Here is a 27,045-nt window from a genome sequence, read left to right as displayed (position 1 = left end):
TTCAGATAAAAGCAAAGACTGAACTGCTGCTTTCAGCAGAAGCTTCAAAAACTGCTCAGAGAGCAGATCTTCAGAATCACTTAGACACTGCCCAGCATGCACTACAAGATAAACAACAGGTGGGACACAATAATGCTACTAGGTAACCTGCATAGAAAATCAGAGAGATTTAGGTGGGGGAGGGGAAGAAATCAAACCTGTATGTTTTTGCACTTGTTATCAAGATGGGTAACTATGTAATGTATGTTTTGTTTTATTGGCTATAATAAAGTTGGAAGGGTGGGGGTTTTGGTATGAAAACCAATGCTCACTGTAGAATTAAGAATGTAAGTGCCATATTGGGTCAGATCAGTGGTCTTATCTAGCCCAGTATCCAGGCTCTGGCAGTGGCACAAGTGGATGTTATAGAGGGAAAGAATCAAACTGGATCTCTCTACAGTGATGTATCCCATATTCCATAACCTCTCTGGCATCCACCATTTTTAGTTTAGAGATCAAAACATCTCCAACCATTCTGTTTAATAGCCATTAACAGATTTTCAACCATGAATTTGCCCAGTCCCTTTTTGAACCTGGCTATACTTTCTGCCTCCACCACCTCCTCTGGCATTGAATTCCACAAAAAATAAAAACTACTTTTCCTTGTTAGTTTAAAAGCTGTCACCTACTAATTTAAGTAAATGCTGCTTAGTTCTAATATTCTGGGACTTGGTAAACAACAGTTCCCTGTTCACTTGGTCCCTGTTCTTTGTGATTTTATAGACCTCTATCCTACCCTGCCATGGCATTCTTTCGAAACTAGAGTCCTAGCCTGTTCAGTCTTTCCTGGTATGGTGACTTGTCCATGCCCCAGTCTGTTTTTTGTTGTGTTTTTTTTTTTTCAGACGGATTTTATGCTTTGAACCTAGGCCTTCATTTTTACAGGAATTGTTTCTAACTGGCATGATGGCTAAGGTCCCTGGCACATATTCATTTAAAGGCACAATGGGATCAAATTCCTTGATTCTAACAATTGTACCTCTTGTCATGTCAAAGATCAGTCATGCTTGTTATACTTGCTGGTACATGGGGAGCCTGGGGTCATAATCATGATTCTGGACTTTCCCTGCACTGGTAGACTGAAATCTGGGTACTCAGTTTGAGACCTGGTGCAGTCCTTGGCTGGAACTGACAGTCAGCTGATTGTCAGCCCTGGCCTCGATCTGCTACACTTTTAATTTATGGTGCTGTACAAACTAGCTATAAAAATGTTCTACAATACAGAATAGTGTAGAACATTTGTATAGCTAGCTTGCTATTTTATGGTGCCTTAAATTGGGTGCCCATGTAACACCCTTGCCATTAATGCTGTGACTATCATGTTAATTGCAGCATAAATGTAATATGTAGAGGAGGCCTAAAGGATTTACAAAGTGCACTTAGTAAAGCAAGGCAGCGTTTTTGTTGGCAGACTCAAATAAATAAAACAAAGCTGTGCTAAATTAAGGTAAAGCACTTATTCCAAAATAAACATCCACTCAGACTTGCACCAAAATAATAACAGTGAATTTAAAATCACACACACCTAGTTATGTCAGTAAGATTTTTTGGGGCGTACCAGCCCTAAATAATGGCCTCTTATTTGGGTGTTCATGTTAAAACCAAAATGCAATAAATTAAATAATCGGAAGCAAAAAGTTACCAGACTGACATCTTAGAAATGTGCGTAATTCCAAACCACTTTCAATTACCACTATTATATTTTTTGCCTTATGAGGTGTAGTTACAGACCTTCTGTAGTAATTTTCCTTAACTATAATAAATATAAAAGACAAACCTCAGTCTCTTACTTTAAATGATGCTGCTGCACAGTTATTTAAGCTGCTACACCAGTGTCATAGAAATTGGTCAAGCTTTCTGTGGGGTGCCTGGTGCTTTGATGATAACTGGTGCTGTAAAAGACTAGCAGCAGTATATACTCTTTCTGTTAGAAAATAACTTTCTGTGTTATACCAGTAGTTCTAAATATAATCCAGGAGCCATTAGTGGTCTTGAAAGCTGACTGGGTCCATGCTGTTGGTTCTTCTTGTTTCCAACAGCTAAATTTTAAGCTTTAGATATTTTTGCTCATTGGAAATCAATGCTAGGAACTGCTATAGTTTCATTTGGTTTGAACATTTTAGACAAATGGCAACATTTTAAGCATTCATTTTGAGACCTTTAATAATTTAAAAACGGTTAGTCATAATAAAATTCATTCAATTATATTTTATTTCACAGGAGTTAAATAAGGTCAGCACTCAGCTGGATCAGGTTACAGCTAAGCTGAATGATAAGCAGGAGTATTGTACACAGCTGGAAGCTAATCTTAAAGAGTACAAAGAGAAACACTTTCATTTAGAACAGAAAACTGACGAACTAGAGGGACAGCTTAAGGTTTGTATTAAATGCGTAACTTCAGATTTTTAAAGCTGTCTTTCTCTGTGTAGAGTTGCATGTTATAGATTAACTGGATCAGAGATGCATAAGCTTATGTAAGGTTCAATTCTTCCTGATTTCAGACCAGTACAGCTAACTACCTCTCTTTGCTCCATGTATAGGAACAACATTGAGCAGAGCTGTGCTTAAATTACAGGCGAGAGGATGACACTATTTATTGCACTTAAATAACTTTATTTTTCACCATTATTCCCTTTTTTTCGGCAGATAGCAAATTTCTGCCTTTTCATTATTATTGTCTCTTCTACACCCATATTTCTTTAACTCTTAATACTAACACTGAGCATGACACAAGGAAGTTGTTAAAAGTTATAACTTACACAGAGCCTCTACCTTTATGGGCAGTATTTTCTGTTTGTGTGCATCAGGAAGATAGGGCTATCTGTCTGTTTTTTAATTATCCTATTTAAATACTACTTTCTATGCTGACTTCTTATGGTTATCACATTTGAATTCAAGGGGACTTTTGAATTTGATTTTCTTTTACCTGACATCTATATTTGATATATTAGTGTACATAAAGTTGACAACAAGACAGGCAGTCTTGGAAAAACAGGCAGCCTTTCTGTGTACCTGCTTAAGGCATAATGGTCCAGACCCCCAGATGCTAAGGGGTTAACTTGGCTACCATTGAAGTCAATAGTTTTTCTATCACCCTTAATTGAGAAGTAAAGTTCTAGGTCACATACAGACATTCAGTTGGGAGAGTTATTAATCTCCCAGTAGAAACTATGAGTGTACAGATGTCCCTGGCAGACAGTGTGTCACTTGCTGGACACTGCTCCTGCTTAGCAGGGAGCAGAACATTCTCCCTTCACAATTCTTACCTTGTGCGGCAGGGAGGCACTGAGAAGTCTGGGTCAGGTGGACTGCTCTGTACACTGCCATCTCTCTCTAAGCTGACTGAGGATGCTGCAGAGCATGCTGAAATGGGTGCACAGGGCCCCCCTGGCTGTGTAACATCAGCATTACAAGCTCTCTGTTCTTCAGGGGCTCTTCAGGGGCTCAGCATTTGAATGTCTTTTCACACAATAAACTTCAGCACTCCTCACACAGGATTAAATTGCTCCAAGGTGCAGCGTCTACATGTATGCCCAGGACAGCAGCAATTTGAGCTGGGACAGAGCAGGCCTGGACCTGTGGGTGGCAGTGTTGGGCGGCAGAGGGGTTAGCTGGGCACAAGGGTGCAGACTCTGCAGAGCTGTGTGGCTAGGTGGCAAGCGGGAGTCTGGCCCCTGCCTGATCACCATTTTACATGTGTGTTTCGGCGCAGTAAATGACTCTGCCGTAAGATAGTACTGTCCTACGGCATAGTTAATTAGTTTACTGTGCCCTGTTACCAGTGCATGTGTAGACTGTGATGCTTTACTGTGGGGCAAATTAGTTAGCTCAGTAAAGTGCATGGATAGATGCAACCTCTGAGTAAGCTTTTTCTACCAGGAAATCAAACCCAGTAGAATTCTCTCAGATCATTTGAACATGTGTATGCAACCCTAAATGCAATATGATCAGTTCATGCATAGGAGTTTTTACAGAGTCTATCCCTAGGGTGTGCATATATTTGGTGTAATGTTTATAAAACACCATAAGAAATATACATAATCACAGAGAGAGGGTGTGTTGTTCCTCTTATAAATTATTGAGCGTGAACGTAAGTCTTTTGAGTCTCTGGTAGAAATCTCCCTTGCAAAGCACCTCCCTCAGCATCCACCCTTCCCAAGACACTAAACTTGTCAGTTATACTGCACTGGCCAAATCCTGGCCTTCCACAAGAAGTGATCTATGCTTATTAATACCCCCACAGAGTAGGTAGGATATTGCTGTTGAAACCTTGGCAAAATTTTGACAATATAATTGGACTTAAGTACAACCCTGGGTATATGCCAATAAGCTTTCTTTTGCAGACAACAGTAAGGTGGGTATATTATTTCTGTTTTAAGAGAGAGTTAATGTGTGCATGATATTTATTACTGCACTATTTTCTGATCTAGTAGTGAGATCTGGTTGTTTCACTTGATGTTTCTGGTCTGCCATATACATTTGATGTTGCTTTTTGGATCAGTATACATACATGATTCATACAACTGAGCAGCAGTGGAGAATTTTATTTTCAGGGTGGTGTTCTTTGGTACACAAGGAAGATGGCAACTCCATGTAGCTTGAAAGAAGGGGCTCTAACTTTTCATAAGGATGAGGGGAGAAAATCTCTGTATTTTTTTACAGCATTATAGATGAAAAGATATCTCATCTCATATATAAGCATAATTGTTTTGTGTCCCCACTTGTTCTGTAACTTTTCCTCCCTGTCCTGGTGGAGTGTCTCAAGTAGCTGCATAAAATTTACTACAAGGAAAATTGCCTGATTTGTCAATACAGTTTTTCTGCTTGTTCATTTTTCTTCAGTTTCGAGATGGTATTGCTAATATCACCAGAAGACAGTCTGTGTAGCAATGTTGTTGCATTGTGCCAACAAGTAATAATTCTCTGGGGTTTTTTCACTTTGGTGTATGATAGTTTGAGAGTTTGGGTCTGCAAATGCATTGAATTACTAAAGTTCTATGCTTATTTTAAGCCCCTACATTGAGACAAAGCTGCCCACAAATGAAACTTCAGTTTCTAGGATGTATCGACTTGTGAACTCTGTTGCTGCACGTGTGTGATTGTATGTCTTTTTTCCAATTCGGCGTAATTTGAATAAATAAATAAAATAGATTTATTTGTTTAACTTAGGCTTACTTGCAGTTGCAGCTCATCTTGGTTATTGTTACGTTAATACGATGGTCAGATCCTCAGCTAGTGTAAATGGCCAAAATCCCCTTGAAGTCAGGGGAGCTCCATTAATTTATACCAGCTGAGGAATTGACCTGAAGGGCACATTTTTATATAGATAATAACAATTCCCTTTAGGATATTTTTAAAAAACATTTGCAAGTTTAAATGAGCAATTTCTTCATTCCATTCTCTCCCTCACTAATGGAATACTGTATGAAAAAGTATTCAAAATCTGTTTAAATCTACATCATGGAGTTGTCTAGGAACCTTGATATTTTTTTGTGGGTTTTAGATTGCCATGAAATAAAGGGTGTGGTGGGTGTGCCCTGAGGACTGTGTATATGGTAATAGTAGCTTTTTTAAACTTTTCTTTTCAAGAAACTTGAAGCCGACAGCCTTGAAGCCAAAGCAAGCAAAGAACAGGCTCTTCAGGAGTTGCAACAGCAGCGGCAGCAGTGTACAGAGTTAGGCCTTAGGACAGCAGAATTGAGCAATCAACTCAAAGCAGAAAAAGAAGTGTATGTTAACCCTGTTTAATATCCTGCTTTTCAGATTGGGAAACCTGGATTCAAAGTTGAATTGGACTAGATTTATGTCTGTATGCCCAAACTGAAATTTCTAGTCCGTACACTTCCCTGAGTTCCAAACTCACCCTAAACTTGAAAGTAACTACACATCTTATTTGCCTCACAGAGGAGAACGGGGTTGCTGTCAGTTTCCCTTCTTGCGCTTCAGCCACTGCTTAAATGCTAGGTCCCATCTGCCTGCATGTCAGATGAGTTCTAAGTAATATCAATGCATTTCTTCTTCCCTTGTCTCACCCTTCTTTGTACAACCTGCTTGTTGCGTCATCAGTAGGAAGGCGGCTGTCGGCAGGCAGCGTTATATCACTCAGTTATGGACCCTTCCCAATATGGGATTCGTAACTGTATTACGCATGGTAATGAGAAACATCAGCATGACCACCTGAACCTAATATTGGCTGGGAAAAAGATGGTTATATTATTCTAGAGGAAAAAAAACATATTTGTGAAATTGTAAGCAGACTTAAGTCTAAGATGCAAGTGGGGATAGGGGCTTTCAACATATTTGGTCATTACATACAAGCATTAAAGCTGGTCTGGATGTTTTAACTGCAAGTGCAGTTTTTCCAGCAGTCAGAAGAAGCCTTTTTTAAAGCATAAGCCCCATCTTAATTTTGTGGGGAGAAGTGCATGTGACTCCCAAAGAGCCAAAGAGTAGGTTGTCATTTGATCTAGAGGTCTCAGCCTGTTCAGAGAGCTGCTCCTGAAGATGCCTTAGTTATGTAACATTTCAAATATCAATTTGCGGTGAGCATTTAAGCTCTCAGAGGGTAGTTTATGAATGTTTAAGGAAGAAGACAATCTGAAAATGGGGTTTTAGAGTGCAAAATATATTTAATTAGAGAAACAAACATCTACATACCAACTGAAAAACGATGGTGTAGATCACGTGTACAATTAACATTCTTAATTGTAAAGTGTTAGATTTAATTACATGAACTTTGGCAGAGTTTTAAAAAGCTTGTTTCATGGTTCTACTTTGTATTTACAGTGTGTCTAATACTAAATTGGATCTGCAGAAGAAATCTGATGCCCTTGAACAAGCAAAACAGCATATTTCAAAGCAAGAGGGAGAAAAAGCAAGCCTTAAAAGGGACTTTGAGAAATTAAATCAAGAGACAACCAAACAACTAAAGGAACTAGATGGCAAGATACAAGTAATGACGTCAGAGCTGCAGCAAACCAAGTCAGAGAAAGATACTTTATTAAAAGACCTCACCGTTACCAAAGATAAACTATCAAAAACTAGTGAATCCTTGAAATATACAAAAGATGACTTAGAAAAGGAGAAACAGAAAGGAAAAGCAGCTTTGGCAGAAACGGTTAGTCATGGTTTTCACCTGGCATCCGGTATTGGCCATTTTTTCAGTTAGCTTATACGTTGTTCATCTGTGCTTTGCACTCTAATAGGAAAATTACTTCTAAGTTTGCAGAAGTGGTGACTCTGTGTGAATTGCCCCAAGGAGAACAAAACTGAACTTTTAATTGTGTTTAGTATGAATTTGAGCTGGATTTTTTTTTTTTACTTGTAAACATTGGTTCATACCAGAAACCAGTCCTATGTGTGTTAATATGGGAAAAGAAATCAGACACCAGTGATGAACGTTGGTAACAATTGTATGTGAAGTGTACAAGGAGCATGGCCAGACCTCTAAAAACAGATCATGAGCCTTGATACTGTTTTTATCAACTTGTTAGTGTTTTATTTTTAGACTTTCATGCCAGCCTGTTAAAAGGTTGCTTTCACTTTCAGGAGCATAGCTGTGTGTACACATTACTTTGGGAAATAGCAAAACTGTGATGGTGGTGGTGCAAAAGCTGTGTGCAGGTCAAATGAATTTGTGATCTAAGTAGTAGCAGTGTGGTAGTGAAATGTTCAGCCAGGAATAATCCAATATTGCAATAAAATAACCTTTTATGGTTGTTACTCAATTAAAAAACCTACAGTCTTTTCTCAACCCTTCTTCTCTTCCCTCCCCCAACTTTATCTGACACTGACATCACTGAAGATAGCTTTAATACTACTTGTAAACTTTCTGTTTTTAGATTTGATTGTTGTTACATTTTCCCAGTTTCTTTTCCTGTTTTGTATTGGACCTTTTCCTCAACCCCCATATATGGCTATTTTTATTTTTGCGTTAGAATAGTCTTTACTTACAGTTAAAAAAAATAACACTTTCTTCCATCTCTTACACCTTCTATAAAAAGCCCTTTGTTTCTTGTCTGTGACTGAAAAGTTTTATTTAGCTGCTTAACTAAGTACAGTTGTCTTAAAACCGCAAGGATTAACTTTCCTGTCTGAACTGTTTTAAAAAGAACACAAAAACTTCGCTTCCGGTTCTCAAGTCAGCCGCATCTTGCCATTGTCTTCAAGACCAAATCCTATTCAATAAAAAAAAAAAAAAAATGACCACTTTAAAACTGGACTGACAGAATTCTGAGAAGAGAGCACTGTCCAGACCACACTGCCATTATATTCATGCCAACATAAAGGAATTTGTCTAAAAATTGCCTGTTGGCAAAAATATTAAACAGATCTTGTTACTAGTAAATACCTGATTCTGTCACTACGTTGAGTGCAAGTCTTCTGTATCAGAAATAATGATTTGTTCCTAATATATTTTTCAGTGCCCCAGGAAAAAAATCTTCCTTTTCATTCCTTCATTTTAAAGCTGTAGCCCTTTTGGCTCAAGTACACAGCCATCACCCAACCCTTAATTCAGTTAATTGTTCCCATTCTGGAAAGCACTCCTGTACTTGCTTAGCTGTAGTGACCTGGGAAGACTGACTAGAGTTGTGTGTCTACTATAGGTACAGTTCATAATGCATTTCCAGAACTGAAATATTTTGGCAAAAGAATCTATAGTAGTATATGATGACTGCTTTGTAATGCTCACTCTGATTTTTTTTAAAGGAAAAATCATGCCAAGATTTAAAACATCAACTCCAAGTGCAAACAGAATCTGTTGCTAAAGAACGGAATGAGTTGAAAAATTCACTTGAAAAACAGGAAGGGGTAAGATTCCAAACTTCATCTATCAGATAAAAAGACTGCTTTTTAAATTACATATTGAAGTGGACAAAACAGTTATTCTCTCAAAGACCCCAAGACAAAGTGATACTTGTAGAAGATTGTATGGATTTTAATATGGTCCCCTCTCTTCTTCCATGCACAGGGTACAGTTACAACACTTGGTCCTTGTCCATCTGCCTTCTTGTATGTTTTGAATTTTGGGGTGTGTGAATTGTTAGGTATTTGAATTAACATCTCTTAGAAAGATGATAGTTCATATCTCTTAATGTGTTTTGGGCTTAGACATCTACTTACCCCTTTTTTAGTATGCTGTCTGCGGTTTTGGAGGAAACATAAAATCTTCCCCCCAAACCGTTATCTTTGTAAGGCGTAGTCTGAATTTTTAACAAACAAACAGTTAAATCTATTATGTTACCCTAGAATTTAAAAAAGAAGAGACCTGCTAATAAGTTTTTTATGGCATTGGCCCTATTCTGCTCCTGTGTTATAAAGAAAATCCAAATGTTTAGAAGTTATTAACTGTAAATCTGAAATGTAGTGCTACACGACACTGACTAATAATGATTATGGTAAAAGTCATATGTGACTTTTTTTTTTTTAAAAATACAGATTTCTAAGCAGTTGACAGTAGAGCTTGATTTAGTACGAGGACAAATAGTGGAATTTCAGAGTCTTCTGAAAGAGAAAGAAAAGAGCGAACAGAATCTCCAGGGGAAACTGAGGGAGCTAAAGGAATCGTTTGATCAGAAGAAAAGACAAAATGAAACGTTGCAGGCTGAATTAAAAGCTGCCCTTTTGGAAAAGGTAGCTCTAAATTTTGTTCATTCCTCTTACTTATAAAGGAAATTAGTATGAATTCTGGGGCATGATGCTGTTTCTGGGTCATTATCTAGGTGATGAAATAGCTTTTTCAGGAATGGCTGTATGTTTCAGCTATCGCAAGGCCAGGATATGGAGTTAAACCCATCAGATATTGTTCATGGTTGAAATGATAAAAAGCATTTGAATATGAGGCCCCAATACTGAATTATGGGATTCTATGAAATTACGATATGTCACTGAATTGATAAAACTAGCTAGACCTGCTGCATTCACTTTACCGCATCCAGAGGCAGCATTGCAAAAGTTGCTATCTTGTGCAGCAGTAGGCAGTGCCATGAAAGTAGTTCAGACACAAATGTTTTAGCATTTCAGTATCTGGTAGTTTTAAACTAATTTTGTGCAGTAAGAAAAATGTCTTGATGTCATTTGAACATTGTCCATTAAGGTAAGAAATTCAGACAGTATAGCCATAGGCAGATTGGTGCTTGTGGATTTTGCTGTTACAAGGCTGAGTTGGAACATTTTGTATCTAGCGAATCTGTATTGCAGCAGCTTCCTACTGTTCTGCTAGTGGGAATTAAAAATATTTAAATTAAAATATTATTTAGATGTTTAAAAACTGGCTGGTCTCTTAGAATAAGTAATGCCTGGAGTGTAATTAAAAGAGAGGCAATTTAAATCTCTGTGTTAATCTAAGATATTACAGTTGATTTAAACCTACAAGAGGCTGAATATAACATAACTCAGTAATCTTCCCTTGCTCAATTTTGTATCTGGTGTGAGTGGTGGCTGCTAAAATTTGTAAAATGAATAAAAAATAAAATAATTGTTGTGTTTTTTAATTGATAATTCCAATATTTTGTATGATGTGTGCATTTCAGGCAGAATTAGAGAACAAACTGCAGCAACAGACGACATTGTCAGCACAGGAACTTAAAGCAGAGAAAGGAAAATTAGCAGAATTGCAGAAGGTCCATGAAAAACATCAAGAAAATATGGAAAAACTTCAGTTGGATCTTTATGGTAAAGAGTCTGAACTGCTGGCAACAAGGCAAGACCTTAAGGTACAGTAAGTCATTTTAAGGTCAGAAGCGACTTAATAGATCCATTTACTTCAGGATAAATATAAAGGAGCCAAATTAAATCTACATAAAGGAAAACAGTCTTACTATGTTATAATTTTTCCTTCTTTTCTTCAGGACAAAACACATACTGGAATTAATTTAAATGCGAAGTGCATTGTCCTGACATAGAATGCCCTTCTGATTCACAATATTTTATAGCAGTAATATTTGGGTTGCCAGAAGAAATTTAAAAAATAAAACTTTTTCAAGAGCGTGTCCTCCAAACTGACCTGTGGAATGCTCTTCCTTAGTCTTATCCTTAAATATACCGTAGTTCCTGGCACAAATACTAATGAGGGTAGCCATCTTGCTGACATGCTAGGAATAACCCAAATCCTGTTTCTTCCAGAAAATATCTTTTTTAATTCTTCTCTTTTGACACAAGTGTTGATAATGCTTCTTGGCTTACATTCCTACAGCAGACACATTCATTCTGCATTGCTGTACTGGGGTCTCAGTTGTTTTGGCTATATTGTATACAGTATCTGCTCAACATGTAATTTTTAAAGAGTGTTTTGTGGAGAATCTGAAGCTGGAATGGCAAATATAAGCAATTTGGTCTTGTTAGTGTTTGGCTGGGAAATCTTCAAGAAAGCTCAAATACTGCTGGAACGTTAGCAGTTAACAGGCATTCTTTCCTCTGAGCCAGTGTTAGACCCTTGTCTCATTTGCTGTTTAATATTGCTTTGTTTGAGAGGTTGTCCTTTAGGAAGAGGGGTAAAACTTGGCTCTGATCATTCACAGTCATTAAAAGACTCTTGGTTCTTTCAGAAAGGTGGGCATACTGATTTTGAGTGCCCTAGCCAAACTCCAGCTTGGGAGGTAGTCTTCCTCCCTACAGTATTACCCACTGCTCTTGGTTAAAGAGTTTGCATTAATCTTCTGTTAGTGTAGATTGCATGCTATGTTCTGTTGAAGTGGCAGCTCAGATTCAGCAATGGTTGAGTGAGTCCCTGGATTCAGTTTGGAGTGTTTTGGGATGGTTATAAAATGACAATAGTTAAAAAAATTCTATTTCATAGAGACTAAAATACACCAACCAATTTGAACTTACTTCCCTTGACTCATTTAGACCATTATTTTGTAATGGATGTTACCTGTGAAAGTATTGGGCTGACTCTGCATGGTATTATGCTTTCTTTGTGAACAGATACACTTCTGAACTATTAGCTGTTGCAAATATACCTCAGACAAGCATTATGTAAAGTAGACCACAGGGGCAGCTATCAGAATTGGAAAGAATTGTGCTGTACATGTTTAAAATAGGGCTGCTACTGCTCTCCATGTTTCAACTTCTGCATAGACAAAGGTGAGAAGAGTGACGCAATAGGAACAAATTGTAGATTGATGTTTCTGTGGAGTTTTTACAGCGGTGCCTAGAAATCCCAAACAAAGTTAGTGCCCTTTGCTGAAGGGCTTTTTAAATATTTGCTTTTTTTCTTTGCAAGCTTTTGGAGTCAGACGCTCTTCATCAGGCAAAGGTGAAATTAAAGATTTTAAGAGTTCTCCTGGTTAGAAAAGAAGCTTCATCAGGCCAAGCAGGAATTGGGTATGGTAAGAGTTTTCCCAGGTAGAAAAGCTAGTTTGTGAAAAGCTGCTCTCTGAGAATGCAAATGAGGAGGAGACTATGGCTGGTGCAGGCAAGATACCTGGGGTTTTCAGATAGCAGGTAGGATGTGGGGTGCCATAAATCCGGTGTTAATATTTAGTCCTTGGGGAGGATATGTTGCTGTTGAATTTGGCTTCTTTCTTCTTCACGTTGTGAAGCTTCCATTTCAAACAGCAAAATCCAATATCTTCCAACATCCCTGGAAAAAAAAGAGCAGCCCATAAAAAATTAAGAACTGTGAGCTTGATTTGAGGCTGGATGCAATTGTTGATGGGCAGATGGAGCAGAGCAGTACCACCTTGTGTCTGAGTGGGAACTCCATGCAGCAAGCTGTTAGTCAGGGCTGTGTGGCCCATTGGGCCTCTGTAGTCCCTCCCACCTTCAGCCACTGCTACCATTGTGTCCCGTTGACCGTCACCTGCCTGGAATGGCTGCTTGCCTCACAGGTAGGCAGGGCTGCGTGGCCCTGGGCAGTCTGAAGCAGGAAGCAGAATTCCCAGTGCACACACAAACTATTGCAGATCAATATTGGTGGTAACTTCTGATATGTTAAGGTAGGGTTGGGCAAAATAGTGGATCCAGCCAGTGACTGGACTCCCATTTCCCAGCCCCTGCTTGCGTTACTCTGGCAGGTCTCTCCCAGGAGCAGAGGGGCTGTGGCAGCGCAGGGCCAGGGTCTTCACGGAGACTGGCCCAAGGGGCATGCAGATGGGTGGGAAGCTTCTCTGGGGCTGGGGCAAGGTCCAGGATCTTGCAACAGTGAAAGTGTAGGCTGGAGCCAGGGCAGAGCCACAGTCCATTGCCTGCACACCTCTGGGTAGCGGATTGTGGCTCTGCCTTGGCTCTGGCTTGTGCTGTCACCACTGTAAGATCCTGGCCTCGGAGCGGCTTCCCGCGCAGCGGTGCACCTTGCCAGCTGAGTTTGGGCTGGTCTCCATGAAGACCCTGCCCCGTGCTGTCTTGAAGCCCCTTAATCTTGGGCATACTATACATCATTGTTCAGAGTATATACTTAAAACAATTTAGTAGAAAATGTTTCATAGTTTCATAGTTGGTAGGGTTGGAAGGGACCTGAGCAGATCATCAAGTCCGACCCCCTGCCGTGGCAGGAAAGCGTACTAGAGTCAAACGACCCTGGCAAGGTGTTCATCTAGCCTCCTTTTAAAGACCCCCAGGGTAGGAGCCAGCACCGCTTCTCTTGGAAGTTGGTTCCAGGCCCTAGCTGCCTTGACAGTGCAGTAGCACATCCTGATGTCTAGTCTGAATCTACTCTCTGCCAGCTTGTGACTTATTCCTTGTCACTCCTGGTAGTGCTCGGGGGAACTCCCCCAAATGCCTGCTGGTCCCCCTGACTAGTTTGTAACAGGCCACTAGATTCCCCCCCCCTCAGCCTTCTCTTGTGGAGGCTGAACAGGTTCAGGTCCCTTAGCTTCACCCTGATCATGTGAGTGGCCCTCCTCTGCCAGGGGTCCCACAGTGACCTCTGCTAATTCCCTCAGCTCTCTGGGGTGGAGATCGTCAGGACCAGCTGATTTAAATGCGTCCAGTCCCTGCAGAAGTTCCCTGACTAGATCCTCACTGACCCTAGGCCTGGGTGTGCCTCCCCTGGGTCCTATCGGGGTCCCGGTGGAGAGGGTGATCCAGTCCCTGCTCAGAAAAATGGAGGCAAAGAAATTGTTAAATAGGTTAGCTTTGCTGTCTGGTGCAACAACCAGATTTCCTAGCGTGTCCTGCAGAGGCCCCACGTTACCTGGTAACTTCTTTTTACCCCTTATGTATTTAAAAAAGGACTTCTTGGTGTCCTTGATCTGGGTAGCTAGTTCCAGTTCCATCTCATCTCTGCCTTGGCCTTCCTGACTGCCCCTCTACAGCCCCAAGCAACAGAGGTATAGTCCTCCCTGGTGATGGCCCCTCCCTCTCATCGGGTGTACGCCTCCTGTTATTTTAGTTAAAGTAAGTAAAAGGAAATGTTGTTGTCCATACAGTCCAAAATGCTAGCAAGGAAGCATTTGGATAGTTGACAATTAATCACTGAACTCTGGAAATTCTTTCAATAGAGGAGTTCTATAAATCTCAAGTGCAACCTCTGCCACCCATTGGCTACACAAAAGTATGCAGTGTTGGGGAGGGGAGCTGATATCAAATAGATCATTAAGCCAGATCCTTACCATTTGGGTCTGACACCCACCCAAATTTTGCCTGGGGGTTATAGATCCCTGGCATAGCTTCGTTTATTATAGATAGAAAGTATCTTACTTGCAGCCAGTTTGAAACATTTGAAGCATTATTTTCTTTTCTTATAGACTAACAAATCCTGAAACATACGAATTTAAATGATCTCAATTTTCTTTTGCATCAGGACTTTTAGCAGAGCCAACATAGTCACTGCAGACCAATTCTGAGCTCTCGTGATTTCAAGAGAAGTTTTAAATAATCTTGATTAAGTCTGAGTCGGAGGAGATCATTTCTTTGTTTTAAATTTTCTCTAAAGAAAAATAAAATAGGAAAGGCCAAACTGTTTAACAGAACTTGGCACAAGGATGTTTAGGAAGCAAATGTTACACACATGTAGGGATGCAAAGTCCCTGTCACACATTTGAGATGACCCGAGGGCTCCTATAGTTTCTGGGTAGGATTGCAGGGGATGTGTTGTACTGTGCTGACAGCACCATCTACTGGCATGTATAAGGAATATCAGTGTGAGGCTGTTGAGCTGTTTGCTGACCAGCTAAAGGAACTGGGAGGATACAGTATGATGAAAAGCAGGTGAGAGCTGTTTAAGTGAAGACTTGCATTTGAATATTTAGGTGACTGTTATGTGAAGGCTAGATGTAGATCAGACAGCTTCTTCAGTATACTCCATTCCTCCTCGTCCTCCTACTCCTATCAACAGAGCTGAAGGATGGAAGGACTGATTAATGTCAAAGCCTGGGTTATAATAAAAGAACACGCCACCTAACTTTACCATCAGCCAAAGTGAAAAGAATTGGTTAAGTAGGAGGCAGTGGGAAGTGGGACAGTGATAGAAATAATACATTAATCATTTAAATTTACATTATTTAAAAAATAGTTTATACAAAATAATATATATATGGTTTAATTAAAAACAAATTAAAGATATGACTTGTCCCTGCCCCACAAAAATTGTCAAACCATTTTACATTGGATGAAGTTAAGTGTGTAAGTGATGTTACTGTTAAACTATGGTATGGACTTTAATTCGTCCTATATTTTAACTGCACTAAAGCTTTTACTGCATTTTATTCAGTGACTAATGCAACATGCATAAATATCATTGGGAGCTGGACCAAAACCAAGAGCTCCCTTACTTTCTCTTGGTGAAGTGCCTGCCTCTGCTTGGTTGTGGAAACAGGCTACGTTTTGCTTGTTAAGAGAGCATCTGTCCTAGGACAGTTGGGTGCTGCATCATCTGGGATCACAGTGTGCAGGCACCTTTATCAGATACATAAGGGACAGACATTTGCACCTGCCACTGTGTTTAGCATTTCCTTTGGCTGCCTTTGGGGACTCCCTGCTCAGTGCTTATGTGCCCTGAATGTTCTTAAGACTGCTCAGCAAAAGAAGAGTGCCAAACCTATCCCTGGGCAGAAAAAGATTGGCCTCTGGAAGTGCATAAAAAAAGTTTTACCAACTTCAGTTAAAATTATGGCAACCCCTTAATGAGATGTAAGAAAAGATGGTTGCTTTCCACTTGGTTTCTGGACCTTTTCACATGAACTTTTTACCATTTTTTCAAGTTGCAAGCTAGAAGCTTTTTCAGCAAAAGCTGAGATACTTAATGTAGTCTCATAACTCCAGGACCTACAGTCTTAAGAAAACATGAAATGTTCTGAAACTTGGGGGAGGAAAGTGACTGATTATCATGTGAGTTTGGAATGCTGTAATAATAGCCATCTTTTTATTATGAGTGAAAGTACCCCGGAGGAAAAAAACAAGCTTAAATCTTCGGGTTTATTTTTTTTTAAGAGGTCATCAAAGTCATTAAATCTAAATGAAACTTTTATTTGATGGCAACTGTCATCATTTGTATACAGCAAGGACCTTTTAATTTAGATGTGGTTAAAAGCGAAGTAAATTGGGACTTGAATCTTGTTATGACTTCTGTGAGTACATGCTTGTACCTTCTCAATAATTTTCTGTTCCTTTGCTTTTTGCTAGGGTCAAAGTTTTCTTGCAGCACTTTTTTAGATTGAATTGTAAACTTTTTCAAATCACTACCTCCACTCCTACTTTAACTTTTGTTGTGATTGATAGTTGTTTGCTTCTCTCATAATTGCTTATCAGCTGTTAACTTAAGTGACCAGTTCGAGTTTGAGTAACTGGGCATGTCTACACAAGATGCTAAAGGCACAGTAGACTAATTCTGTGTTTTAGTGGGGCAGGCAAAACCTGTGCTAGTGTGCAGTGTTGTACCCTCCACTCACTCTAAATTAAACTTTGCTTTAAAGAATTAACCTACAGAGCTACTGAGCATTACTGCTCAGCAGCTCTGATTACAACATATTAAGTTAGTACCTGTAATTACAGGCACTAAACTTAATGCGTCATAATTATGGTATATCAGTTGAACGTGTAGACTTGCCCACCAGGTGGTAAAGGTAATTGCCTTCTATGATGGCTCCCAGAATGAATGTAGGCATTGTCCTAACAATATAGAGTACAGTTCTTGCCTTGAAATGTTGGATCTCTCTAGGGAAGGTAACAAAGCATTAGAGAAAGGGATAAAACAGAGTCTGGATTGTTCTTTGGCTCTCTAGGTTAATTCTTTAAAGCAAAGTTTAATTTAGAGTGAGTGGAGGGTACAAAACACATTCTAAATAAATAATTAAAAGATTATCAACACAACATGTGTGAATGTTAGTAATGGAAGAGCTAACAAAGTTCTAAACAATTTTAGAATAAGATGCAAGGTAAATTAGTTTTGGAAAGCCCTTTTTTTTAGGTGCTTACTGCCAGCCTTTTGCTCATTAGTACCCTATAAAGCTGTGGCATCTCGTTTGTTTGGCTTTGCTCTCTTCATTCTCTCTGTCTCTTTGTATTTCTCTGTCTCTCTCTGTCCCCTTTGCTATGGTGAAGATATTGCCCAGTTACATTCACCGTTGTTTTGAATTCCTTTCTGCTTGCATCCTTGTGCATGTGAAATATAATCTATGCAATCCTATTATTATACCCTACAAAATGTTGCTTTTCCTACTGCAGTGTTTATGTGAATATTATGTGGTCTTTGAATCCAAAATGGAACCAATCCCTGCTTTAGATTTTGTTTTAAAAAGAAGAAAGAAAAACTATAAACCCCAAACGGTTTAATTGTGTAATTATTGTAACTGAAGTTTGCAACTATTATAGAGAGATTTTCTTTGGGACAGTAAGGTGTAGATTCTAGGTCTTAAAAACTTTGACGGGAATATCTGAGCTTTTCTACTAGATAAAAGGGATGGTTGGATGTCAATTAAAATAAAATATGTGTAGTGGAGTTTCAAGAATGGTTCAATTCAGGTTTTAAAATGCTTGATTTAACTGAGACCATAAAACATTTCATTCTGAAAATATATGTTAAATGTTAGCAAGCCATATGCTATGCATTATGGCTTGCACGTTCAAAGCACTTGGGCCTTGTTAAAACAGGAATGCAGCTGAGCCTCAGAATGTGGTACCGAGTGCTTCTGAGAAACCTCACACTATAGATTTCTCAGTTCTCAGTGTGTTCAACTACCTTCAATTCAGCATGCCTAGAGATGAGAACATATTTGTAAGAGTTCATTTTCTGCTGTCTTTTCCACTGCACAGTTGAAACATGTAAGCTACACTTCTGTTGCTGGGGACGTTATGAGGGAAGGCTCTCTTTCCCTAGAAGTTGCTAGTTGTGTTCTAAAATTAACAACTAAATAGTGCACATCAAATGCTGATCTCTCCGTAAAGATTTGTAACACAAATGTTTATATTATTTTGGCTAATGTGGAGCCCTGGCTATTGCAGTTGAGTACTGACAGCTTATTGCTATTTTTGTAATTTAGTCCATAGAGGAGAAACTCATTTTGGCTCAGGAGGATTTGGTTTCTAGCAGGAATCAAATTGGTAGTCATAATCAGTTGATCCAAGAACTTAAGAAAATGCAGTCTACCTTGGAACAGGATGTGTCAAAAAAAGAACGGCACCTGGAGGAGCAGAAAAAAATGTTGCAAGAAATCCAGAAAGACAAGGTATCTTGCTTATCCACCTCTTTCCTCTTTTCCTTTTCTAATTTAAACTTATTTAAAGATGCATTAAGATTTCTCAGTGTGTGCTATGGTAGTTTATATTTATGCTTCAAGCTGTTTATTGGACCACTGATATTGAAATATTTTAAATACTTGAAATGATAGTCTAATTCAAACCAAAGTTGGCAAAATTTAATTTACTGTAAGATTCAAATAAACAGATTTCCTGTTTTAAAGATCAATCAAATGATAAGTTTTTCTCTTTAAGTTGGTTGTGAGCAGAGAGATAAGGCAGTCATATTTCATCAGAAATTTTTACAATGATACATTTCCCCCAAACATTAATTTTGGAACTATCCCCTTGAGTATGTTCTTTATTTTTGTGGACTTCTTTTTGTGAAGGTTTTGAAAGAGAAAGATTTGGTGAATGAAAAATGTAAAACAACAGAACTCCAGGAAATAAAAAATAGGCTAGAAAAAGAGACTGCTGGCCTGAATGAAGAGCTTAGAACCTACAAGCAAGAACTGCAGAAGGTATGTGGAGATTGCACCTCCAGGTAGTGAGGTGGAAGTGGAAGAATATGCCCTATTACTTACATGTCCTTACATGACATGTATAAATTGTAATTCTGTTTGCTTTGTGAATAGAGTGTTATTAAATAATACTGTTTTTCTGTTCTGTTAAGTGGCCTCCCAAAGGTTAAAAAACAGTACTGACTCAGGAATAATCCAGGATCCGGGTTTTCCATTCACAACGGAAAAACATCATAAAACCCGGATTTTTTCATTTTAAGGAGAAAAAGTTGGGAAATAGCGGGTTTCCCCTTGTAGGCAGGTAGAATTCCAGCCTGTAAGGGGCTGCAGGGAGTGGGAGGAGTGCAGTCAGGCAGGAGGTGCCGTGTGCATGTGTGTGCTTACACATGCACATGGCAGCCTGGACAGCTGCTCCCCACAGGTAAGTCTGGTGGGGGAGTTTTGAGGCCCCTCATAGTGAGGAAGGGAGTGATGAAGGGAGTTGAGAAGGCTACTGCTGAGCCTGGCTGGTGTGTGTGGCTTGGGGCCAGAATGTGTGGCTGCAGGCCCCAGGCATGGAGCGGGACAGAGCAGTGGGATGGTTGTCTGGGGGCAGCAGGGAGGCTGGCTCCCTGCTGCTACTCCCAGAAGGCTCATGGGGGGCATATGCTGTCCAGATTTGTGCACCCTGTTGTCCTCCCCGCAGGGCCTCCACAGCTCAGCAGGTGAAACTTGGTGGGGCAGGGCAGAGCAGGGCAGAGAAACTCAGTGCCACCTCTGAGCCCTGCACTACCATGGCGAGGCTCCTTCTTCCCGCTTGGCACTAGCAGGGTGGCAGAGCAGAGTTGTGACCTTGGCTGTTGCTGAACAGGCATAGGGTGCCTCATCTTGGCAGCTCAGGGCTCACAGCGGCGGCACCAAGTTTCTCAGCCCAGGCCCACTCTGTCCTGCCATGTGGGCTCCCACCCCCTGGGCTGCAGAGGCCATAGGGGGAGGGCAGCAGGGCGGGCAGCCTGCATCCCTCCATCCCCTGGGCTCTGCACTGGCTGTGCTGCCTGTGGGGGAGCGGGAGCCAGGCTCTATGCTCCACACTCCTGCAGCAGCCACCACCTCCCACAGGTGGCATCCAGGGCTTGGATGTTGCTGCGCAGGACAGGGGGCTGCAGATGTGGATCTCTGGCCCCACAGCTCTGGCAGCTGGGGCCCCCTCTGGCAGGGCTGGGGTGTGGGGGCCGTGGGTGGGGAGTGAGGGGCAGCAGCAAGGCCCAGGAGGCTGTGGGTGGCAAGTGAGAGGCACTGGCAGGGCTTGGGGAGCTGTGGGTGGGGAGTGTGGGGCACCAGCATGGCCCAGGGAGCTGTCATTGGGGAATGAGGGGCACCAGCAAGGCTGGGAGGCTGTGGGTCAGGAGCAAGGGACAATGGCATGGGCAGGGCACCAGCATACCGGGGCTGCTCAGCACCACAAAGCTGGACTTGCATCCTGGTGAGTGAAAGGGGCAGGGGAGCGTTGATTTTTCCATGATAAAAAACCCCAAATCAACTGGTAGGCTTCCAGATTTGTTTTAAAATTGTAAATATGTCAATAAAACATTGTGTTCAATGGATACCTATATGTACATGGTGTTTATAAAGTCCCTGTGCAACTCCAAACATTAATAACTTTGGCTGTACACATGATAGAAGCAAACTGTAAACAGTGATTAAAAACAGATTTCATTAAGTTTTAACACAATACATCTAAAATTTCTAGACTTCGACATGACTACCATCTTTTGTGATACATTGTTCAATCCAATTTTCCAACTAATTTTGAAAGTTATTTTCTTTTTCAGTTATGGGGCCTGAAATAAAATGAAAACAAAATGATGCTTACATTATGTTAAAAAAACTTAATGAATTATGCTTTCAATTGCCGTTCACAGTTTGCTTCTATCATGTGTATATCCAGAGTTGTTGCAGTTTACATTTGCACAAGGTCTTTACAAACACCCTGCATAGTGGCATTTCATTTTCATCATGGACAAATGTGGATTTTGGGGGTTTTAATCAGAGAATTCCATGGTTTTTAAAATCGGAGAATTTGTGATTTTTAAACGGAGAAAAGCAGTATCCCCAGTAATAATCCAGGTCTCCTGAGTGCTGTTACCTAGTCTCCACCTCTCTCTCTCCCCTTTCCTGTTTTTTAAAGTGAGACTCCAAGTGATTACCTTTCATTTACGGTTTTTAACAAAGGACAGGAAATGAGACAGCTTCTCTGTGTGCTCTAGCTACTCAGAAGTTGGAGCTTTTCGCAGTGTTTCCCTTCTTGCCTTCCCTACCCACCAAACAATCACCAGATTTCCTAGTATGATTATAAATACTCTTGTTATTAAGGGAGGTATAACAGGAGCGTCAAAATGGTCTTGCATATCTGTTTTCAATCAGAGAAAGAGATTTATTTTTAATTTTGGAGAAAGGGAAGAACACTTTGCTCATAGCCTGTAAGTTTATAGAACACATTTTTATATAGTATTACATTTAAATGGCTAAATCAGTATGGCTGAAACTGTTTGAAAATTATTTTTTGGGATCAGGCTAAATGCAAATGACTGTCTTTTTTTCTTAAGGAAAAGTAAGAATTTGGAGGTCTGAATGGAATTTTTAAAATAATTCTTAAACGTTTTAATAACATTTAATACATCAAAGTATACTTCATTTCACATATTTTACTACTTAGGTTTTTTCTGAAATATAATACTTTTAAAGAGCTGTTGGTTCATTTTCTACATTTTATTAGGTGCCATTTTTCTGGGTTATAAAGATGGATGTTCCCAGAAAGTGAGGGGACAGGATGGGCGGGAAGGTAGAGGTAAAATTGTCAAAATCAAGAGACTAGGACGCATTTGATTTGATTTTTGGTCAACTTCTATTACAATGATTTCAATTATTTTTCAGTACATATCTTCAGTATATAAGATGCATCTTAATTTTAGGCCTCCTTTGTGGTGAAAGTTTTATATGCTGGGAAGTATGGTTATAGCAATTTATTTTGTTAGGCATCTAATGTTCAGGGTGGCTGGGCCAGTAAAGACATAATCCCTGATTTAAAAAGGCAACACAGCAACAGTAACAACAATAATAATGTATGGGTTTAAGATTATTTCTAGAAATTAGAGTAAAAACATGTTTTTACTTCCAGAAACAAAAGGTATGTTCTCTGTCTCTGTCAAGCAGTCTAGTCCCAATGCTATCCTGGATATTGTAAGAGCTAAATAAAATTCTCATTCACTTCCTAAAACTTCTCCTTTAAAGAAGGAAAAAAACTTATGCAGACAGTCAAATTGAGATGTCAGATTTATACTAATTTCCTGGGCCCTGTGCAAGTACTCAGACTGAAAGCAAAACCACCTCCAGTTATGTTGTGTCATCCACTCAAGAAATTGGAAAAGGTGGGGAAAAAACTGTGTAATCTCAGGGTACTTTTTTCTGTCTCGTCTTGCAGATCTTAAGATCTTACTGATTTTTGTAACAGCTGCTTATTGGTCTATGGTATTTATGGAACAATGCTTCCTGTCAAATAAAATGATTTCTTCTACTATTGAATTTATTTGTACTACACAGTGGGAGCGTCTACACATGTGCTGTATTGCGCAGTCCCAGCAATGCCTGGGTCATTTTGAACCTCACTGCGCAGGAGGAACAAGCTACTGTGCAGTAACTTGTTGCTCCTGTGCAGTAGTGGCAGATCACAGTTAGTGCCTGCCAATGCTACATCACCGTAGCGCATCCATTAATAAGTAAAACGTTTAAGAAAGACTTATTACCACATTTGGCTCAAACATGGGCAAATATTTTCAAACACAAAGGCTAATAGAAATAGTTTCTTGTAATTGTTTCCATATGTAATTTTTAAAAGAAAAACATTTTCTTCCTGTCACCACAGTGCTTGTAACTTTATACCTTGCGCCATTTGTTAGGTAGAAACTTGATTTAAATTGAATTTTACTTAAAGAAAAATTAAATAAACTAGAAAAGTGAAAGTGAACAGAGAAAGAAAGGAAGAAAACAGAGTTTCCCCTCTTTGTGAAAAAGTAAACTAGAATCTCAAGGTTTTTTTAAAGATCTGAAATAATAAGAAACTTAATTTGATACCATCATGATTTAATTGAAATTTTGTGCTATAAAGGCATCTGCTCTTCTAATAAAACTGATAAAGATATGGTCTCTGAAGCAAAGTTATGGGAGGTATAGACATAGGTTACAGGTAAATCTTACTCTTCTTATTTTTAGATTCTGTATGATATTTTAAACTTGCATTTTAACAGGAGGTGGCAAATCTGAAGGATGCCAAACAACTATTGATTCAGCAGAAACTAGAACTACAGGGCAGAGTAGATAACATGAATTCAGCCCTCGATCAGGAGAAGAAGAACCAGCAAATTCTAAGAGATAAGCTGAAGAAGAAAGAGGAAGACCTGAAGAAGGAATATGCTGAGCTTGAAGCTAAATTGGTCAGCATTTACAGAGTATAAAAGGGGGCCTTGTTAGCATATATGTTTTTGGATCTTTTCAGAGAGAGTGGAAGGAAAAGAACATGTATTATTTACATTTTTTGATCAATGGCAGTAAATATTTTCCAAAATCCTTCCTGTGAAACAGTTTTGTAGGAAAATTCAAGTATACCATGTTCAGTCTGGTTTTGACAAATTGAAATAAATTAGTAGGGGAACAGTTAAAGATATTTTTTCTATATAATACTTATTTTTAACTTAAATCCTAATTTAATTTTGAATTTGTGAAGAGACTGTTAATCTGAGTCAAGGAAATGAAAATTATTAGAAGAAAAGAATTTAGTTTTCTTTTGCATGTAAGAAATGTTGTCCTACTAGTAAAATGGATTTGTTTGCATATTCACAGATGTGTTTCTGTCTCTGTGAATGTCTTCAATGTTCTGCAGAGATAAATACCCATGTCATCTTAATTGTTGAAAGTGCTTTTGCACCAAATTGTGTGCCTAGACTTTGTCCAGCATAGCCTACATCTCAGTCACTTATTTAATGGCTCACTGTTCAATGTTTATTTCTCAGCGTTCAGAGATAAAAGAGAAAGAAGAAGAAAACAAAAAACACGAGGAGGAAAAGGCCAAGCTCACCATGCAGTTCACAGCGCTGAATGAAAACCTGGCCACAATGAAGAAAGAATGGCAGAGCAGCCAGAGGAGAGTCAGCGAGCTAGAGAAGCAGACAGACGACTTGCGTGGGGAGATAGCAGTATTAGAAGCAACAGTGCAAAATAATCAGGATGAGAGGAGAGCATTGCTGGAGAGGTGAGTCCTCGAATGCTGTGTGGGCTGTGGTTTCAGTGAGAGGAAAATGCTCAACATTCCCAACTCAATGTTGACTTTATCAGGTTTGTGCTGGTACCCCTAAATATTAAGATCCTTTTGGGGTCGTCCGGATTGATTCCTACGTATATAAGTATCAGGAGGCATAGTTGGTGACCTCCAATTTTCTTTTGCATGTGGCTTAGAAGTCTGGAAGAATGGACGGACTGACTACGTTTGTTGGTTGTGGGCAGTCCCAGCCCCCCAGGGAGGGCTGTACCTCGACTGAATAAAAATTGACCAATCAGTCCTGTCAGTGATGTGGAACAGGCTAATGAGCCTCCAGTATTAAAAAGAAGAAAAGAGGTGCATTGGCTTTCAATATTGCCGCCAGTGCATTGACTTTACGGTTGCAAGTCTCTAAAACCTCATTTAAAAGCCAAGATAGGCTTCCTAAGAGTCACTGGGCTTCCTGCAAACGTCTACAATTCTGACACATGACTGTCTTCTGCTGCCCCTACTGAAAATCTCTTGAATGCTATAAGAGCAGAGATCCTTTGCTCCAGAAAGCACATGGCCTGTAAGGTAAAAAGGGCCTGCATGGGTGGGAAGACTTACATGGTAGGATGACCCTCTGAGGCCTGCAGGAGGAGAGACATCCTCTGTAAGATGTAGGAAACTCTGCTCACTTGTCCTCCCTTTTCTACTGTTAGGCTGTTTTGTGAATAGAGTGTCTTTTTTCTCCTGGTCATCATCTTTGAAAAATGAATTGCATTTCAAGTGCAAGGGAATATGTTTGAGACTCTTTAACATCAGTCTGTCTCCAGCAGTCACACTGTACTAAATTTATCAGTGCCAACTTTTTGTAGTAATGGATGTTAAAATCTTTTGAGAGGTAGGCTTTTAGTGAACTATATTTGGTATGATGGCATTAAATCCAAGCTGGTGAGCGAGCCCAGGAAAGCTATCAGTTCTTCTGATGGACTCTCAAACCTGTAAAGCAGCCTGCCGGTCTGTCTTGGAAGACTGTTCTGTTATGAACTTGTATAGAGCAGTCTGCTTCAGTGGAGGAAATGAAGTCAATCCTGACCTTACTGTCTCCTACTTGTTGCTAGCATTGAAAGTGAGGGTCAGTGTATGAGCTGACATGTCTTTACTATAACAATTCAGTGTCCCAGCTAGAAAAGAATACTTATTTTTACAGTGATATCTTTCATTCTTCTTTCTTTAGTCTTCCAGCATTTATTTCTCCCAGGCTTTCTGACAACCTGCCACAAAGTTGCTTTGTTTGCATTAGCTTCTATTTTGTTGTCTATCTGCAGGTGTATCAAAGGTGAGGGAGAAATTGAGAAGCTTCAAGCCAAACTCATGGAAATGAAGAAAAAGTTGGACAACACAACTGCAGCAATGCAAGAGCTAGGCCGAGAAAACCAGTCGCTACAGGTACACATCCCACAGAGATGGCCAATGTGATGCCTGTATCTGTATGTAATGATGAGAATCGCTTTGAAGTGAAGGGAGCCTTATCACTCCAGAGTGGTACATTTGGTATCAGTAGGAGCTTCATGTCTGTTCAGAATTTAGTCCATAGATTGAACTTCGGAAAGTCCCTATCTTTTTTAAATAGGTGTGAACTATCCGTTCAATTGTTGCCAGGCAGCACCAGCCCAAGCAGGGTGAAGGACCCAGGGCAAACCAGCCCATGCGGGGCCCTGACCCCACTCCAATCCCATGCACCCTATACCCGAAGAAGCTGCTGCTGCTTTGGAGGGGGCGGGGTGCTGAGTGGCCAGACGTGAAGCTGGTGGTGGCAGCACAGAGTTGCTGTGGTCGCTCTGCCCAGCTCCATGGGGCCCAGGGTGGTTGCTCCAATTTGCTCCCCACCGGGATGGCCCTGTTGCCATCAGGTATCAGTTTAATTGTTGCCCAGCCCTAACCCCACCCCCAGCCAGGCCATGCAGAGGACAGATCTGGCCCAGCTCCACAGGGGAAAGGTGTTGTGGCAGTGGGGGAAGGTGGCTGTAGGTATTGCCACCACTTCCCTGCTGCCAAATTTCATGACCTGTGGCCCCATGGGCCAGGTACCTATGGCTCCACAAGCCACATTTGGCTCATGGGCTGGAGGTTGAGCACCCCTGCTTTATACTGAGATTGACAGATTGTGTGTGATGTAATGGAAGACATATTTTGTTTACCTAGATCAAACACACGCAAGCCCTGAACAGGAAGTGGGCAGAAGATAACGAGGTACAGAATTGTATGGCCTGTGGGAAGGGCTTCTCGGTGACTGTGAGAAGGGTGAGTGTCCATTGTTTCCTTGTTATCCTTTGAAGTTCTGGCATGAAAACAAAGTTAAAAAGCGTCTTCAGAAGATGCTCTTGTATGTAAATATCTCAAAAAACACATGTGGCTTATGTTGCTTCAGGTGGCACAAATACATTTCCAAGAGCTTAAGTTTGCCTTGTTTATGTACTGCTTTAACAGTATTAGTTTGCTGACTCAACGAAGCAATTAAATCCCTAGTGTAGACTCCGTTTTTACTGGTATAAATCTAAACTTACAAAAACTGCCCCTGTAAGTTCAACCCTG

At 40.1% G+C, this 27,045-nt stretch overlaps 1 protein-coding gene across 2 annotated transcripts in view; it reads left to right on the top strand.

Moving 5' to 3' along the window:
• The window catches only part of EEA1 (early endosome antigen 1), a 114,582-nt gene that overhangs the window by 80,391 nt on the left and 7,146 nt on the right, over positions 1–27,045 (top strand). For both annotated transcript variants that reach the window (XM_090042682.1, XM_090042681.1), the window contains 13 exons: positions 6–119; positions 2,260–2,415; positions 5,629–5,768; positions 6,826–7,156; positions 8,749–8,850; positions 9,478–9,672; positions 10,572–10,754; positions 18,459–18,644; positions 19,044–19,175; positions 23,459–23,644; positions 24,221–24,459; positions 25,779–25,899; positions 26,656–26,754. In XM_090042682.1, coding sequence (XP_089898808.1) covers positions 6–119; positions 2,260–2,415; positions 5,629–5,768; positions 6,826–7,156; positions 8,749–8,850; positions 9,478–9,672; positions 10,572–10,754; positions 18,459–18,644; positions 19,044–19,175; positions 23,459–23,644; positions 24,221–24,459; positions 25,779–25,899; positions 26,656–26,754 — 2,184 coding nt within the window. The remainder of the gene's footprint in view (positions 1–5; positions 120–2,259; positions 2,416–5,628; positions 5,769–6,825; positions 7,157–8,748; positions 8,851–9,477; positions 9,673–10,571; positions 10,755–18,458; positions 18,645–19,043; positions 19,176–23,458; positions 23,645–24,220; positions 24,460–25,778; positions 25,900–26,655; positions 26,755–27,045) is intronic.

This window comes from Crocodylus siamensis, chromosome 4, assembly GCF_052110815.1.
Source record: "Crocodylus siamensis isolate JL-2025a chromosome 4, ASM5211081v1, whole genome shotgun sequence".
Taxonomy (NCBI): Eukaryota; Metazoa; Chordata; order Crocodylia; family Crocodylidae; genus Crocodylus; species Crocodylus siamensis.
The sequence above is the reverse complement of the archived record's forward strand: the minus strand, read 5'-3'. Positions and strand labels throughout refer to the sequence as shown.